The sequence below is a fragment of the Podarcis gaigeae genome (assembly GCF_964106915.1).
Source record: "Podarcis gaigeae genome assembly, chromosome: 3".
Lineage (NCBI taxonomy): Eukaryota > Metazoa > Chordata > Lepidosauria > Squamata > Lacertidae > Podarcis > Podarcis gaigeae.
The window spans coordinates 121800329-121816071 of NC_139680.1; the positions used below are offsets into that span (position 1 = coordinate 121800329).

Sequence of the window (15743 nt, forward strand, 5' to 3'; positions counted from 1 at the left end):
TGTTTGCAAATATTCCACAATAAGCATCAGTGTGTAATGCCAATTATTAACTGATACATGGGGCATGCTCTAAGCTCCTGCACACTAATTCTCTATTGCTGGCTGAAGCCTCAACCGTCCAGGCCTAGCAATGGCCTCAGCACCGCGCTTGTCATGCTCAAGCTTGAGCTGCCGGGGCAAGCGCCACACTCTGGCCCACAGAATCACAGAACAGTAGAACTGGAAGGGACCCGCAGGGTCATCTAGTCCAGCCCCCTGCAAGGCAGGAATCTCAGCTCAAGCATCCATGACAGACGGCCATCCAACCTCTGCTTAGAAACCTCCAAGGAAGGAGTTTCCACCAAGTTCTGAGGGAGTCCCTCCTATTGTTCAACAGCTCTTGCCTTTGTTAACGGAAAAATCTGAGGGCTCCCTTGGACAAAAAGTAAAGACACCAACCTGGATAACATGGAGCAAAAGAGCAGCCTGTAGGCTTGGCCTTTATTGATCTGTTGCAACAAGGTGCTCCCCTCACTTGCAGGAGAGAGGAGGGACCCAGAAATATGATGCGCAAGGCCTTATAAAGACTCTTGAAATTGCCACCCTGTAGATCAAGACCACCCCCAGAAACATCATACATACATCACAGGAGGGGTGTAACCTAAGACCACCCCCCAGATACATCATGCATACATCACAGAAAGGAGGGGTTGAGGGAGGAGTTGTGGTGGTAACCTGAGTGTCCTGTCACCTGGCTGGTTCCCCCTTTCCCCCTCCCCATGAGTACTTTCCAGGTGACAGAGGGGAGTTTGCAGTTTCCTGCCCCCAGAGGGAAGAGCTGATTATTGTCCTTTGTTTCAGTCCATGCTGAATCCACTCCCATATGCAAGTTCTTTGTGATCTTGATGGTCTTCTGTCTAGGACCATCAGGGTTGGCATAGCAACTGGGCAGGGCTCCTGTGGATGTGCTGGGATGGTGAAAGGATTATAGGTGGCCTGTATCAAACCTTCCCCATTTTGTAGTCCTTCCTTCATGGAGTAAATAAAAGTGGAACAGTGCAAATCCGATGTATGGTTGATTTTCTATGAATTTATAACAGAAGCGTAGCGTATGTAGTGTGTGAGTGTGTGTGAAGTTTGTACAAACTGAATGATTGGGGGGGGTAGTTTCCTGCGACATCTTCAGAAAGTTATTCCTAAAGAATCTCCTTTCTTTTTATATATATTATTTTTATTGGTTTTCCAAATGATTACAAATCAACCCAAATAATTTAAATTTAATACTATTTCTTTAAAAAAAAAAACAGGTTTCCCGCTCCTGTCGCAAACATAAGTCCATTACTTCCTGACGCAGCCACTTCCTTCTTCTTTAATCTCCCCTTCATCCATCTTGATGTCAGTCCGTTCTTTCTATTTCGGACAATATGGAGCAAGGTGGCCCAGGGGCCTGACTCTGCAAGGAAGCGGCTGGGATTGGAAAGCATCCCTATCCCCGTGTTGCCTAGCAACCGCCACACTCTAGGCTGGGCAATGGGGTTCCCTGGTTGCTCGGCAACCCCAAGGTCCTCCCTCCTCTTCAGAAAGGAGCCAAGCTCCCAGCTGGGGTTGCCACATTGCGATGGCCGTGGAAGGAGACTTGCCCTCAAGGTCAGTTGTGGGGAGCCAGCTGGCTAGGGGGCTGAGATTCGACCGGGGGGGGGGGGCATGAGCTCACCTCCTGGGGAAGAGGCGGGAGGGCTTATTGAGAGGAAGTAGGCCCTGGAGGGATGATGCCCAGCCTTGGGCCTCCCGGCAGCCCCTCTGGCTCCCAGAGCTTCAGCATGGTGCTTGGGCCCCCTAGAGCCCCCCACAAGGTCAGGCCTCCAGGGAAGGCTGCTTGGGAAGGGGATGATCTAATGAAGGGAACTGGGGGGCAGATCATAGAAGTGTAGAGTTGAAAGGGGTCCTCAGGGTCATCTAGCCCAACCCCCTGCCCAACGTGGGGCTCAAACCCACATTGTTCTACCAACTGAGCTGTCCCAAAGGCTTGAGGGGGGGGTTGAGTAGCCCCCTCCGCTGCTCCCACCACCACTTCTCCTCTCCAAATGTCCCCCCTCCCCTCCGGTTAATGCTGGTGGGTCATTTTTATGGGGAAAGAGTGGCTGCAGCAACCCAGCGAAATGGGTGAGGGAATATTATTATTATTATTATTATTATTATTATTATTATTATTTACTACTAGCATTCCATTGCATGTTTTTCTGCTTTGCATAAGCTTTCTACTTGCTTTTTTGGGGGGCGGTGGTGTTTGTCAGGGGTTTCTAGTGTCCACTTTGCAGACTTGCTTGGCAATGAGAGCTGGAGGGGAAGGCAGCACCCCCCCGCCTCTGTCTATGACCCCCCCTTGCCACCTCTTGCCCCTGCCCAGCAGTGCCGGGGAGGGGGCAGCTGCAGGTCAAAGGGGCAGGGCTGGGCTGGATGACTTCCCTGATGGGATATCTGCTGGACTACCACGGGGTCTGGTATGGCTACTTCAGGCTCCTTGCTCTGAGCCCCAGTTCTGCCCAGAGAGAGGCAGCATTGACTCAAATCCAGCACAAGGGGATCCAAGCAGATCCCTGTGGAGGGGAGTCAGCTTCCGTGATTGGAGACTCGGATCCCCTCCTGGAAAAGGGCAGCTGAGCGCAGAATTTGCCTGTATCAGGAACAGCAAAAAATGTCATGGAACAAAGGACCAACTTTTGAGTTCATCTGGCGGGACGTTAAGCCAAGTGGGGAGCGGAAAGGGGGCTGGATGTGATGTTGGCAGCCTCCCAGGAGTCCTCCCAGAACGGGATGGCCAGGTGTCACTGAATTCAGGACCAGGAAAGGGCTTCTCCTGCTCTCTTCATCAATTCACCTCTTCTTCCTTCAGCACATAAAATATGGGAGGGTGGCTGTGATGGGAACTGTTGAACTTGTTGTTGTTGTTTAGTTTGTTTAGTCGTGTCCGACTCTTCATGACCCCGTGGACCAGAGCACGCCAGGCACTCCTGTCTTCCACTGCCTCCTGCAGTTTGGTCAAACTCATGCTGGTAGCTTCGAGAACACTGTCCCACCATCTCGTCCTCCGTCGTCCCATTCTCCTTGTGCCCTCCATCTTTCCCAACATCAGGGTCTTTTCCAGGGAGTCTTCTCTTCTCATGAAGTGGCCAAAGTATTGGAGCCTCAGCTTCAGGATCTGTCCTTCCAGTGAGCACTCAGGGCTGATTTCCTTCAGAATGGAGAGGTTTGATCTTCTTGCAGTCCATGGGACTCTCAAGAGTCTCCTCCAGCACCAGAATTCAAAAGCATCCATTCTCCGGCGATCAGCCTTCTTGATGGTCCAGCTCTCACTTCCATACATCACTACTGGGAAAACCAGAGCTTGAACTATATGGACCTTTGTTGAACCAAGATGCCTTTAATCTTGCAGACAAATCCATGCAGGACCCAAAGGCTCTGGGCGGCTGCTGGCAATGACGCCTGTGCTCTACAGGGGGCTGCTGGGAATCCCAAGTGGGGGGAGCGGCTGCCTCTGCCCTCCGGCCCTCCCTGTGGGCTTCCTATTGGGTCGGCTGCTGTGAGAACAAGATGTTGGACGCAATGGGACACCTTTGGCCCAAAGCCAGCTGCTGCAGGGCTCTGGTTGTGTTTCTGGACCCCTTGCCATGGGGCAGAGGCTTCCGAGGAGCCCTGTGCGCTACAGCTGGTTGAACAAATCCAGGTTGAACAAATTCAGAAGTCTGCCAGTGCTATTTTCTTTTTTAGAAAAATATTTATTTGATTTATATACCAGCCTTCATCCACAGATCTCAGTGCAGTTTGCAAGATAAAAGCAGACACCCTCCATGCTGCTACCCTTCGTCACTTGGCCTCATCCCTTCCATCCAGTCTCACACAGCTAATTGGGTGTGCTAACATGTCTTTAATCCCTCACCAGCTGACTGATCCGGACAGCCTTGCTTTTTGTTTATCTCCGTCTTTTATGCCCTGGAGCTCTCACCTGCCTGGCCTGCTCAAGGTCTTTGCAATCCACACCTTGACCTTGAAGGATGAGATGGATTTATACCACTTCTGACTTGCTCCTTTTGGTTTACGTGCTTTGAGGAAAAGGCTTTTTAAGAGCAGGCATGCGACACGCTCAGGCCTCCTCCAGCTGAGAAGCCACATGCAGACCTCCTGCCCCGCAACCAGCCGCCCTGGGCATGCCAGCTGCCTCTTGCACATGCCAGGACCCTCCCCTCTTGCGTCATGCGCTGCTGCTGTGCTGGCATCCCTAAAGGCCCTGGGGGGGGCAGGGTTTGGAGGCTGGGGTGGAAGAGGCAAGGTTAGCGCTTGACTCATCTGCCTTTCCTTGCAGGATGAAAGTAGCACAAATCCCAAAGATGAAGCCAGAAACAAGCCGCCTGCGCCTGCTTAGAATCCTAGAATTGTAGAGGGGGGGTGCGAGGGTCATCTGGTCCAACCCCCTGCAAGGCACTCCTGCTGGAACTTGGCTTGGGCAAGGGCAGGTCTCTTGGTGGTAAGAGGGAGGCCGTGGGGCTGCTGGGTCTCCTTGTGGGTCTTGCTGGCTGCTGTCCTGCTCCCTGAATTGCAGGGGCAGCCAGTGCATTGCTAGGCTGCCAACGTGGGCCAAGGCCGGGGGCCGGCCTAGCTGGGCCTCCTAGTGGGGACACCCCTCCGACTTCACGCTCCGCCCAGGAGACACCCAGAATGGAATCTTACTTTTGACCATATGTGCAGCGCACAACCTTGTTATCACCAACACACTCTTTCGACAAAAAAATAAATTTAAAACACCATGGAGGCATCCTCGGTCGAACCACTGGCACCTCTTAGACTATGTAATCGTCCGAGCTGAAGATGGCCGTGATGTGCTCCGTACCAGAGCTATGACGAGTGCTGACGACTGCTGGACAGATCACAAATACACTCCACGATGGCTATCAAGATTATAGCTCAACGCAAGCTTCAAGGAAGGAAACCAAGGTGCAAAATGAACACTCAAGCTCTTCAAGATCCCATTAAGTGGGATTGCTTCCAAACGACTCTTAAGGACCATCTGCTTTCAGAGTTCCCTGATAACATCAAGGAACACCCATTGTTTAATAACCTGTGAACAAACTATTGACTGGTTTGATGAGAATGATGGTGAGATTGAACATATACTGGTAATTGACAAGAAAAGGAAGGCCTTTCAGATCTGGCAAAGAAATAGGAACTGCGCCACTAAGAAGAAACCTCTCTCAACGCTAAGGGTGAGGTTCAAAGAAGAACCAGAGAAATAAAGAACACCTGGTGGATAAAAAAGCTCAAGAGATCCTTAGCCAACACTCATGATGAACAGTTTGTTTTTTTAAAGCCACAAAGACCACCTATGGGTCAATAAATCATGGCATATGCCCCCCTGCTCAACCCACGACACCACACTTCTAAAAGATAAAGAAGCTTTTGCACTGTGCTGGAAAGAACATTACCAGCATCTCCTAAACCGCAACTCCCCCATAGCTGCTGAGGTTCTCTCACAAAACTTAAAAATGGAAAGTGTTATGCTGGTGGTCAACAAAAGAGGTTTAAAACTCTCTCAAGACCAATCTAAAAAAATGTAGCATAAACATGGACAACTGGGAAACACTGGCCTGCGAGCGCTCCAGTTGGAGAACAGCCTTGACCAAAGGCTTTGTGGGCTTTGAAGACACTTGAACTCAGGACGCAAGGGAGAAACGTGCTATAACCTCTGGGTATAGGGTGGTATATAAATTCTAATAATAATAATAATAATAATAATAATAATAATAATAATAATGAAGCCTAAACAAAAAAAATTCCTTCCAGTAGCACCTTAAAGACCAACTAAGTCAGTTCTTGGTATGAGCTTTCGTGTGCATGCACACTTCTTCAGATACACTGAAACAGAAGTTTCCAGACCCTTCTATATAGTGAGAAGGTGGGGAGGGGTATTACTCAGAAGGGTGGTGGGAATGGGTGATTGGCAGATAGCTGTGATGAGCCTGTTGACGACTCTTAACGACTGCAATAGGTCTTACAGGAAAAAGCAAGGGGTGAGAAGGTGAAAAATGGCTGTCATGTATAATGAGATAAGAATCCAAGGTCTTTGTTCAGACCAGGTGTCTCCATGGTTTTAAGTTTGGTGATAAGTTGCAATTCAGCAGCTTCTCCTTCCAGTCTATTTCTGAAATTCCTTTGTAGTAAAACAGCTACTTTGAGATCTTGTATAGAATGTCCTGGGAGATTGAAGTGTTCTCCTCCTGGTTTCTCTGTCTTGTGATTCCTGAGAAACCAGTAGGAGAGCACTTCAATCTCCCAGGTCGTGTGGGTCCAGAATTGGCCTCCACAGTCACTTATGGATGTGTTCATGGAAGACCATCTTCCTCCTCGGCTAGAAGAAGAAGGCTGCCAATGTGGGCCAATGCCAGAGACGGGTCTAAATGTGCCTCCTAGTGGGGACCCCCCCCCCGCCTCTGGCCAGGAGACCCCCAGCCCCTCTCTCCTAAGGCTTTCCCTGCGGACGTGTTAGCAGCCTTTGGTGCGAGGCCACCGAGAGAAGAATTGCCTTTGGGAAAGCAGCGCCCAGGATCCTGTGGGCGGGAGTTCCCCAGTTTAACAATGCGCTGGTGGGGAAGTCCGAGGGGGGCTCCGCTTTCCCCTTCCGGGCCCGATCCTGCCCCCTCTTCCGGCTTCTCCCGCCTCTGCACATGCTCGGGGAGCCTCTTCGCCCCGGAGAGCCAGGCATGCTCCGGCGCCTGCGCAGAGGGGCGCGTGGGCGGGGCCGGCGAGGCGGGAGGAGAAGCCTCTCTCTCTCGCCCCGCCCTCCGTCTCTGGTTGCCATGGCAGCGCGGAGGGCGGAGCCAGGTCGGGGGCGGCGCATGCGCGGAAGACCCTCCTCCCGGCCCCCCAGCAGAGCCGGCCCGGTCCGTGAGGAGGAGGAGGAGGAGGCGGCGGCGGAGGACGGAGCAGCCAGCCGCCCTTGCCGCGCCGGCACCGCCGTGAGTGGGGGACCGGGGCGGCGGGGACCCCCCTCCCCTCGCAAGATGGGGGGCCGCGAGAAGGGGGGGCCGGGGCCTGGTCTGCGCGCCGCCGTGACTCGGCAGTCCCCGTCTGGTGGGGGCCCTCGTCGCCCATCCCGGAGCAGGCGGGGGGGCAGGGATGGTGACCCCCCCCTCGTGGGCCTCCTGAGGCGCCTCTCTCGGTGTCGCCCTCCCCTCCGGGTCTCTCGCCCGGGGACACGTGGGAGCGCGCGTGCCGCCGCTGCCGCAAAATGGCTCCTGCCTCGACGGGGGGGGGAGGGAGGGAGGGAGGGAGAAGGCGCCCCCTTTCCCTCCTCCGCCGGAGTCTCCCCGCCGGGAGGAAGGAGGGGCCCCTCACGCGCACCTGGAGCCCCGACGGGGTTCCTGCGGGGAGAAGGTCCAGGGCAGAACACAAGGAGGAGCCGGCCAGCAGGATCCGACCCGAAAAGCAGGTTCTGCTCCCTCCCGTCCAGATTCCCACTCCGGCTCTCGGCCCCTAACACAAGCCAGCTCCACACGCACCCCCTGCCCTCATCCTGCGCTCTCTTGGGGCAAAAAGTGGTGGTGGGCGCTTGGCAAAGTGCAAAAAAAGGAGCTGCAAGCTTTTAATGGGACGCTTTCATCCCGGGACTGGGACATACCAGAAGAGTCAGCCTGTGCTTCAGTAAGTGGCCAGATCCTGAACCCCACGGTCAGCAAAACATCCGTGCCCATCACTGCGGCTCTGTTGACTGATGGGATGCCAGCAGAGAGGCCTCCCCACACTCTGTGGGAATCCCTGGCATAGCTGGAGAGGGTGTGGCTGGAGGACCATTTTTGCTCCGTGCCGCTTGTGGGCATTGCCTTCTGCTTGCCCCTCTTCGGTGGCTGGCAGGGCACTGGGCAGCCTGGCAGTGTTGCTACGTTCTTTTTTCAGCTGCTGAGGACTGCTGCTGCTGCTGCTGCTGAATGAGCCCTGCCTTGGGGCCCAGCAGGCCTCCTTTGAATGCTCTGCCCCTGCGGCAGAGGGCAAGGCAAGGTGTGGCTGCGCTTGGCTGTCAAAGCCTTTTGGGTCGGCCAGCAAATTCACCCTCCCCTCCTGCCCCATTGCTCTCCCCTCCCGTCTGGCTGCCTTGGCTCATGCTTGCCCTTCTTCCTGGCGTCTGCTCCTCCTCTTGTGCCGTGATCCAGCTGCTTCCTTCCACAGGGAGCACCCGGTGGAGTCTGCACGCCCCACCCAGCCCTGGGGCTCTTCAGATACTTTGTCCAGCAACCCCTGTCTAAACCCGGGCGGTGTGGCCTGGGGCCAGAGAAGAAGGGAGCTGGAGTCAGCAAAGTGTGGAAGGCACCAACCCTGGAGTTGTTTCTGTGGCGCTCTAGTGTCAGAAAAGAGGGAGGCCCTGTGGGGTATTGAGCCAGATGCCATTTGAACAGCATTGTTTTAGGGCTGGAGTGTCAAAATGCCATACAGATGTCTGTGTCTGAGAAGTGTGGACTGCCCCAACTGAACTGTGTGAACAGGCAGTTGCTGAAATGCTGCGTTTGGAGTGATGTGAGAGCTCTCTTTGTGGAGCCTCCTTCCTTAGCTTTCCTGGTTTCCGTCTGTCCCTTGGCTTGCTGCAAGCAACTGCCTCCATTGTGCCGAAGTGCTTTGCTGCTGTGAGAAGAGGCTGCTGGCCTGGACGGCCCCGTTGGCCTCTCCCAGCTGCCTCTTCTTGTGTTCCCATGAGAGAAAGGGAGCCTCACCTGCTCTCCTAGGGCTTGGGGAAACTGTTCCCTCGCTGGAAAGATGCTCTGCCCAGCCAGCCTCAAACTTCACCTTGATCGCTTTTGTGCCTGGATGGTGCTCATATTTATGAACCTGTCAGACAGAATATCTGCTGTTTGTGCCTGAGACGGCGCTTCTCTGATGCAGGTTCAGTCCGCAGGCGCATCATTCAGGGTGGCTGGGAATGTGCAGAGATGACCGGCTGCTCTTCCGATGGATGGAGTGTTGTGCCCCTTCCTCTTGACCTAGCCCAGTGTAGCCTGATAGCAGGTAACAAGGAAATTGAGATGAAGTGTGCAGGACAGGGGCGGGGGTTATTGCTACAGATGCAAAAGAAAGCATGTTCTGCATTCACACTGACCTTGCCAACATCTTGAGAGAAAGGAGAGACTCAGCAGAGCAGGGGCTTCTGGAGAGGGTTGGCCAAGGGCTAAGGTTCCAAGGGAATGCAGGAGGAGCTGGAGGGAGGAGACGGGAACCCAGGCCTGGGAAACCTCGGTGGCTGCTGCTCTGGATTCCAGCCTCCTCACTGTGGGGGAGTGTGAGATTTGTGGTCTCCCTCCTTGCACAGATTTCTGAAGCTAAACTTCAGATTTCTGGGCAGCCTGGGATTTTTGCAGATCTGACAAACAGCTGCTGGTGGATGCCTTGAAAATTTCCAAGGAAAGAAATTCCATAAGCTTCCCAGGCAGCTGCTTCTGCAGATCCTTGCCTCTGGTCCTCATATCCCTCTCTTCGTTCAAAAATGCTTTTAAATACTTGAAATAACTCAGCATATCTGAAGGGGATGGGCTGAGACCCCCCCCCCCCAGGGCCTACTGCTTTATTATGGGCTGGGAGTTAGAAGGCTCTGGTTAAGTGAGTGAGCTGAGAGGGGAGGTGGTGGTGGGTGAGCTGCCCAACTGGGGGTGGTGCTGCCACCTCTGCCGCTCACTGTGCCCAGGCCCGGGGCAGAGGTGTGGCTTGGATAAGTGGGTCAGGCCCTCTGTTAATTTTGCTGGAGCTGTGTCAGCACAGCCTGGCCCTGCAACAACCTCTTGCCCAGCCACCCTTGAAATCTGAAGCTGGCCCCAACTAGTTGTCACCATTCTTGCCCCCCTCCCCACACACCAAAGTGCTGCTAAATGGGTATATCTGGGGATTGTAGGGAAGACCTCCTGGTTTCTCTGGCCTGGGAGCCACGTCAGCCACGGTGATCTGAGGATTTTCCCAGTTCAGGCTGTGCCAGGAGCCCTGGCAGGTGGGTCTGTGGTGGGTCTGTGTGCATGAAGCTTAATTTGGGACAGGCAGCTGTAAAGGGTCTGGAGAAAGAGGGGCAGGCTTAGAACAGCCAGAAGGATGAGGTGGGGGTTGAGGAGAGGCAGTCTGAGCTGCAGGGGGTGTGGTGGGCCTGTCCGGGTGCTGATGGAAAGCTGACCCCCACCTCCCCTTGTGTAAAGGGAGTCTTCCTGCTCAGGGCCCTCCGATACACAACTGCCACAGCTGACTTCTGCTCCTGAAAGTCTGCTGGCCTTGCCTGCGCATATTTCTGAGTTATCGCCCAGGTAGGTTCCCTTTTTTAATTGCCGGGATTATAGAAAGTGAAAAGGTGGCGAGTGTGGCTTCTAATGGCGCTTTGGCAAGAGCAGGGATTGTTTTGCCTTGTAGTGGAGACGCCCGCCTGCTGCAGCAGTGGCCTTGTTTAATTCTGCTTTATTTGAAAAGGGCTTGCCACTTGCTTGCACACTGGGTCCGCCCACCACTCCTCTTGTTTGCTTTTCCTCTGTTTGTGGCAGGCACCATCGCTACAGTCCACGTCTCTGGTGCTGATCTTCAGCAGTGCTTCCACGTGGGGCTCTGGGTGGCAGAGAAATGCAGATGCCAAAGTCTGTGGGTGTTGGGAGGATGGGTGTCGCCTGCGCTCCTTGAAGGGAGGCTGCATGCAAGCCGAGAAATGCCCCCAGTTGTTGCTTACCTTGGAGCTCTGCGGTCTGGCTCAGAGGCCCCAAAGACAGCTGTGTGGCTTGAGTGGAATTCCTGCTCTCCATGGTTACTCCAGCGATAGTTCTTTATATAGCCTCCTATTTGGTCTTTGTGTGCCCCTTCCCCACAGCCCTGTCTGATGGATCAGGGTGGGCATTTTGTCAGAGTATGAGAAGGGAATCTGGGTTTGACTCCCTCCCCCCCCCCCCCCGCTGCAATCTTTCTGAAGTGTGGGTGCGAGTGGTGTTTTTACTTTCATGAATTCCCAGCAGTCGGTGGGGGGGCCTTTCAGCAGCTCCAAAACTTTAACGAAAGAGTTCTCTGGAGTCGGGAAGCAGACGTTGTTGTCTGCCTTTCTGGTCGCTCTGCTGTTAGTGAAGTCTTTGGTTGGGGCAACCCACCCATGGAGTGGAGTCCAGCACACGTCCCTCTGAAATCCCTGAGGTGCTGCTGCGGGGCTTTGTTGTTGGGGCTTTCTCAGCTCCTCCTCCTCCTCTCCCTTGGTGTTGTCTGGGTGTGCCAGGCCCTGCCATCACCACGTGAACTTGGCACAATCTCGTGACAGCGGGCTTTACTACATAGGCATAACAAAGCGCTCCCTGGCCATATGCTTCCTCTGAAGGGTATCACATGAAGGCTGGTGGAGAGAGGCATTCATGTTGATGCTCCAGATGGGATGTTGTTGGCAAGGAGGGGATGGCGCAGGATGGTGTTTCTGTAGAGTTTGGGGACTTCTCTCACCAAGAGCCAGAGGTCTGGCTCATAGCAGAAGAGAGGCTCTGGAGTGAGCAGCGCTGCAGAGTTCACAGTCAGTTTAGAACCTGAGATATGGAAGCTAGGAGCTAAAGGGCAGCTTAAGCCTAGGTTGTGGGCACAGCAGTGGACGGTCTGGGCATGCTTTTTTTATAACAAGAATACAAAGCTGAAAATGAATGAACTGCAGCTAAAATCTTAGGTTCATTTTTCACATGGTCTAGTCCTTCCCCTGCCCTAATATTCTTAAATCTTCAGAGAGTAGCTGGAAGTGGGGAAGCAGAAAAAGGTCCTCCTTTCCCTCCACTCTGCAGTTTTCATCTGAAATCTTAGGCACAGTACTGTGCCCAGAGCTCAGAAACTGCTCGTGCTAATGAAATTCCCTGTTGCAAAATGCGCCTAGAACAAGGGGAGCTTCGAACACTGTTCCCAGTTGCCTCTAGATTGAGGCGGAACCTTCCTTTATAGAAGGGACAGTTGCTGCCCATTCCTGCATTGCAGGGGGTGGGGCTAGATGATGCTCAGGATCCCTTCCAACTCTATGATTCTGTGAAATCTGTAGTGCGACCACTCTTGAAATGCTGCAACACTTCGAAAAAGATATTGTAGAGCTGATAAAGGTGCAGGGAAGGGCTATCGAACTGTTTGAGGGGCTGGATCAATTCCCCTGTGAGGAGAGGTTGCAATGCTTGGGAATTTTTAGTTGGGGGGGGGGAGGTGGGGGCGGGACATAATAGAGGTCTGTCAGATTATGCATGGCATGGAGAAAGTGAATAGAGAGTATTTTGTCCATAATTCTGGAGCCTGTGTTGACATCGGATGGGACTTTTGTTCCAGACTGTTAAGTTTTTCATACATGCAGGGACCCCACATCTGAGCTCTCAGGAGCGGGGCTTGTTTTGCACTTGTGCTTCCCTGCCTGGTTTGCTGTTCTGGGTCGGGCTAAACCTGCAATCTGGTTTCAGTTCCTTCGTTTGCCTTTGCAGTATCAGAGTGAAGCTCTGGGGGAAATCCCCGGGGCTTAGAAATGTGATGCTCTGCCAAGGGATGTGAAATATTTTTCTTGGTTGGCTTGGAGTCTACTGCCTCCTTGCCTGTGTTAGAGTGAATGCCTGCGTCTACGGCTAGAGCTGAGCCATCGCTTCAGAGAGGCCCACTTTCTCTGGCTGCATCTTCTGCACATCACGGCTTCTGGGGAGGCCCGCATCTGCATGGCCTTCTTCAAGTTTTGGGGAAATGGTTTCCAAGACCTGGCACTGGCTGGCAAATCGGGATCCCAGCACCCTCCAAAGACCATCACATTCTTCTCCTGTAAGCACCATTTGGCAGAAAGGTAGAAGGCAGTTTTAAAGAATAATCCAAATAAATAAATTTCCTGTTCTCACCCGTGGGAGTCCGCACATCCTAGCAGTGCAGGGAGTAATGGCTGGCACTGCAGCTGGCGCATCCCTGGCTCCTGCAGACCCACCCAAACCCAGGCCCTGAACACCTTCTGGGAGCTGGCTGAATTCTCTTTATCTGGCCCCACTTTCACCAACTGAGATTGAGGGGGGGGAGCTACTTAAAGCAACGTGACTGTGTTTCTCTTAGTGCATTTTCATTTAATCCACAGTGCATCTTCAGGACGGAGAGGCTAGGAATTCTCTGGCTTGATGCACAAGACCTGTTCCGTCTGTGGACAAGCAAAGGAGCTTGTGACCTCCCCAACAAAGGCCATCTTGTTGAGCAGTGGAAGAGCATCTGCTTTGCAAGCAGAAATGCCCAGTTCAATCCTTGGTATCTCTAGGCAGGATTGGGAATGTACCATGGAGAGACACTGCCAGACAGCATGGGCAGCCCTGTTCTAGATGGACCAACGGTTTGACCTGGTCAAAGGGCAGCTTGCAGTGTTCTTGGAGCCCCTCAAAAGAGCGGGTTGTGGGTCTCTGGAAGGAAGCTCAGGGGTTTCAGACTCCAGCTAGTAGGAGAGCTGTGTCCGAGCGAGGCCCAGCACCTCCAGGGACCCTTGAGGAGGTCAGGACAGTGTTCATTGCCCTGTATGGGTGCAGCAATGTGCAGGGTGGATAAAATTAAATTGTTTAACCACATCAGCTAACAAACATAGATATATACGCTATAATGTTCTTATTTTAGTAAATAAATTGTTATTGAGGAAATGATTATTTTTCTCCTTCCAATAAAGTACAGCAGAAAAGTTGTCCAAATATAATCAGTTAACTTATTAAACCTCACAATAATTTCATAATTAACTATGTATTTCTAATAGTATAACCAAATCAGTAATTTTTGACATAACTGTAAAAACTACTCTGAAAATTTATTATTCCAAAAATGAAACTTTCATCTGGTTGTAAATATTAAGATTATACCAGCAAGAATTAGTCTTTCTGTAAAAAAAGAAGATTTAAACCAAATCTTACTGACTAGTGACTTAAATCGTGATTTAAATCGATTTGATTTAAATCAAATCCACCCTGGCGATGTGCCTGTTTTTTTCTTGGTTTGCGTATGTCTGTGCCTGGTAGCCTTGAGGAGGAGCAAAGAGCTGTGCCCCCTTGCCCAGCAGAAAGGAGTGGCGTCTGCGCTGTGAGCTCCAGGTGCCCGTCCAGGACTCCATCCAGGTCTGGACATGAGCAGAAGCCGGTTTCCTTCCATCTCCTCCCTCCTGCCACTCTGCCTGCCCACCCCAATCTGCTCTGAGTGGGTGGGGGGATCTGCCTGGGAAGAAGAGAAGGGCGAGTCCCCTTGCTGGGTTCCCCTCTTAAACCAATAGCAGTTTCAAACACGGCACAGAAGGTCTCTGCCTGCCTCCTTCTGCAGAGAGGTAGTATTATCCTAGTGCTAAGCAAGCGGGCAGCATTGCTTCTTGTTTGATCCTGGTGGTTCTGGGGATCCGCAGAGGTCTCCTCCCTGGGCGCAAGGGCAGCCTCTTCCACTGGTCCATGGAAGGCAGTCTCTCTGGACGCCCCAGGCCAGGAGGCCGCTGAGAAAAACCTGTGGCGGTGGCAGTGAGGCCCCTCTCTGAGACCCAGAGCTGTTGTGCTCCATTTCCCCTTCCTTCTGTTCCTGCCCAGTGCTGGAGCTGGGTCTGTCCCGGGCGCTTGGCGCGCCGCCTACTTCTGCTTGGTTTCCCCTGTTAGAACACATTTGCTCTTTGCATGCAGATGGCTCCCTAAAGCCCCCCTCTGAATGCTTCTGCCTTGGGACTCGAATAAGCAGACCAGGCACACAATGGGATGACTGGCCCGAAAGAAAAGCCTGGAACTTTCCAGCTGGGAGGTCTCGGCTGAGGGGCACCCAGAGGGAGGCACTGGGCCTTTGTGAGCTCCCCCTCTGCTGAGCTGGCGGCAGGCGGGTGCAGTGCTGCTGCACGGGTTGGGACGGGATTCAGCGGGGAGATTAGGCCGTCTCCCAGAGCTGGCATCGTGGCTAAGCAAAACCTTCCGGCAGGAAAGGAGTCGTGCTCGGCTCTTGAAAGCAACACGAGGAGTCTAGGAGCATCTTGGGCCTCAGCACGCTTGACAAGCCAAGCTGCCTGTCTTTCATAAATCCATCTCGCTAAGATGGCAAAAAGTTCCCAGCAGTTGCCCGCAGAGTAATAATGATAATAATAATAATAATTTATTATTTATACCCCACCCATCCCCAGCCACTTTGAGTGGCTTCCAACAAAATATTAAAATACCGTAATACACCAAACATTTAAAGCTTCCCTAAACAGGGCTGCCTTCAGATGTCTTCTAAAAGTCAGATAGTTGTTTATTTCCTTGACATTCCTTGATGGGAGGGTGTTCCACAGGGCGGGCGCCACCACCGAGAAGGCTCTCTGTCTGGTTCCCTGTAACCTCACTTCTCGCAGGGAGGGAACCGCCAGAAGGCCCTCAGAGCTGGGCCTCAGTGTCCGGGCAGAACGATGGGGGTGGAGACACTCCTTCAGGTATACTGGTCCGCCAGTCAGTCCTTTCCCTCTCCCTGCTCTGTCCCAGTTGCCTCTATGTGCCCTGGCACAGCTTGCCTTCATCTGGCTTCTGTGCCCTCCTAGGCTGCCTGTGGAGCCAGAGTTCCGCTTGCATGTTGGGTCGATTGAGGGAGGGGGCTGGCGAGGGCTGTGGGCGATGGCTGTGTCCTAGCAGGACTGCCACTCACTTGACCTGTGTTCCCCTCGCCAGGGCCTTTTGGGGCTCTAATCCCATCTTAAAATGAGATTTGGTGACTGTCTAAACTTTGCTGGGATTTAGGTGCCTTATTTAGACCTGCTTCTGGAGGTGCCTTTG

At 53.1% G+C, this 15743-nt stretch overlaps 1 protein-coding gene across 4 annotated transcripts in view; it reads left to right on the forward strand.

Annotated features, from left to right (window-relative positions):
• The first annotated feature begins 1528 nt into the window (after positions 1-1528).
• MAPRE3 (microtubule associated protein RP/EB family member 3) overlaps positions 1529-15743 on the forward strand; it is a 32426-nt gene continuing 18211 nt past the window's right edge. Inside the window, exon 1 of one of the 4 annotated variants that reach the window (XM_083733769.1) lies at positions 1529-1626. In XM_083733769.1, coding sequence (XP_083589895.1) covers positions 1598-1626 — 29 coding nt within the window. In that variant the 5' untranslated portion in view covers positions 1529-1597. Of the gene's footprint in view, positions 1627-6838; positions 6987-15743 lie in introns of those variants that run through there. The other 3 variants (XM_083733770.1, XM_083733773.1, XM_083733771.1) reach the window with 3 other exon arrangements.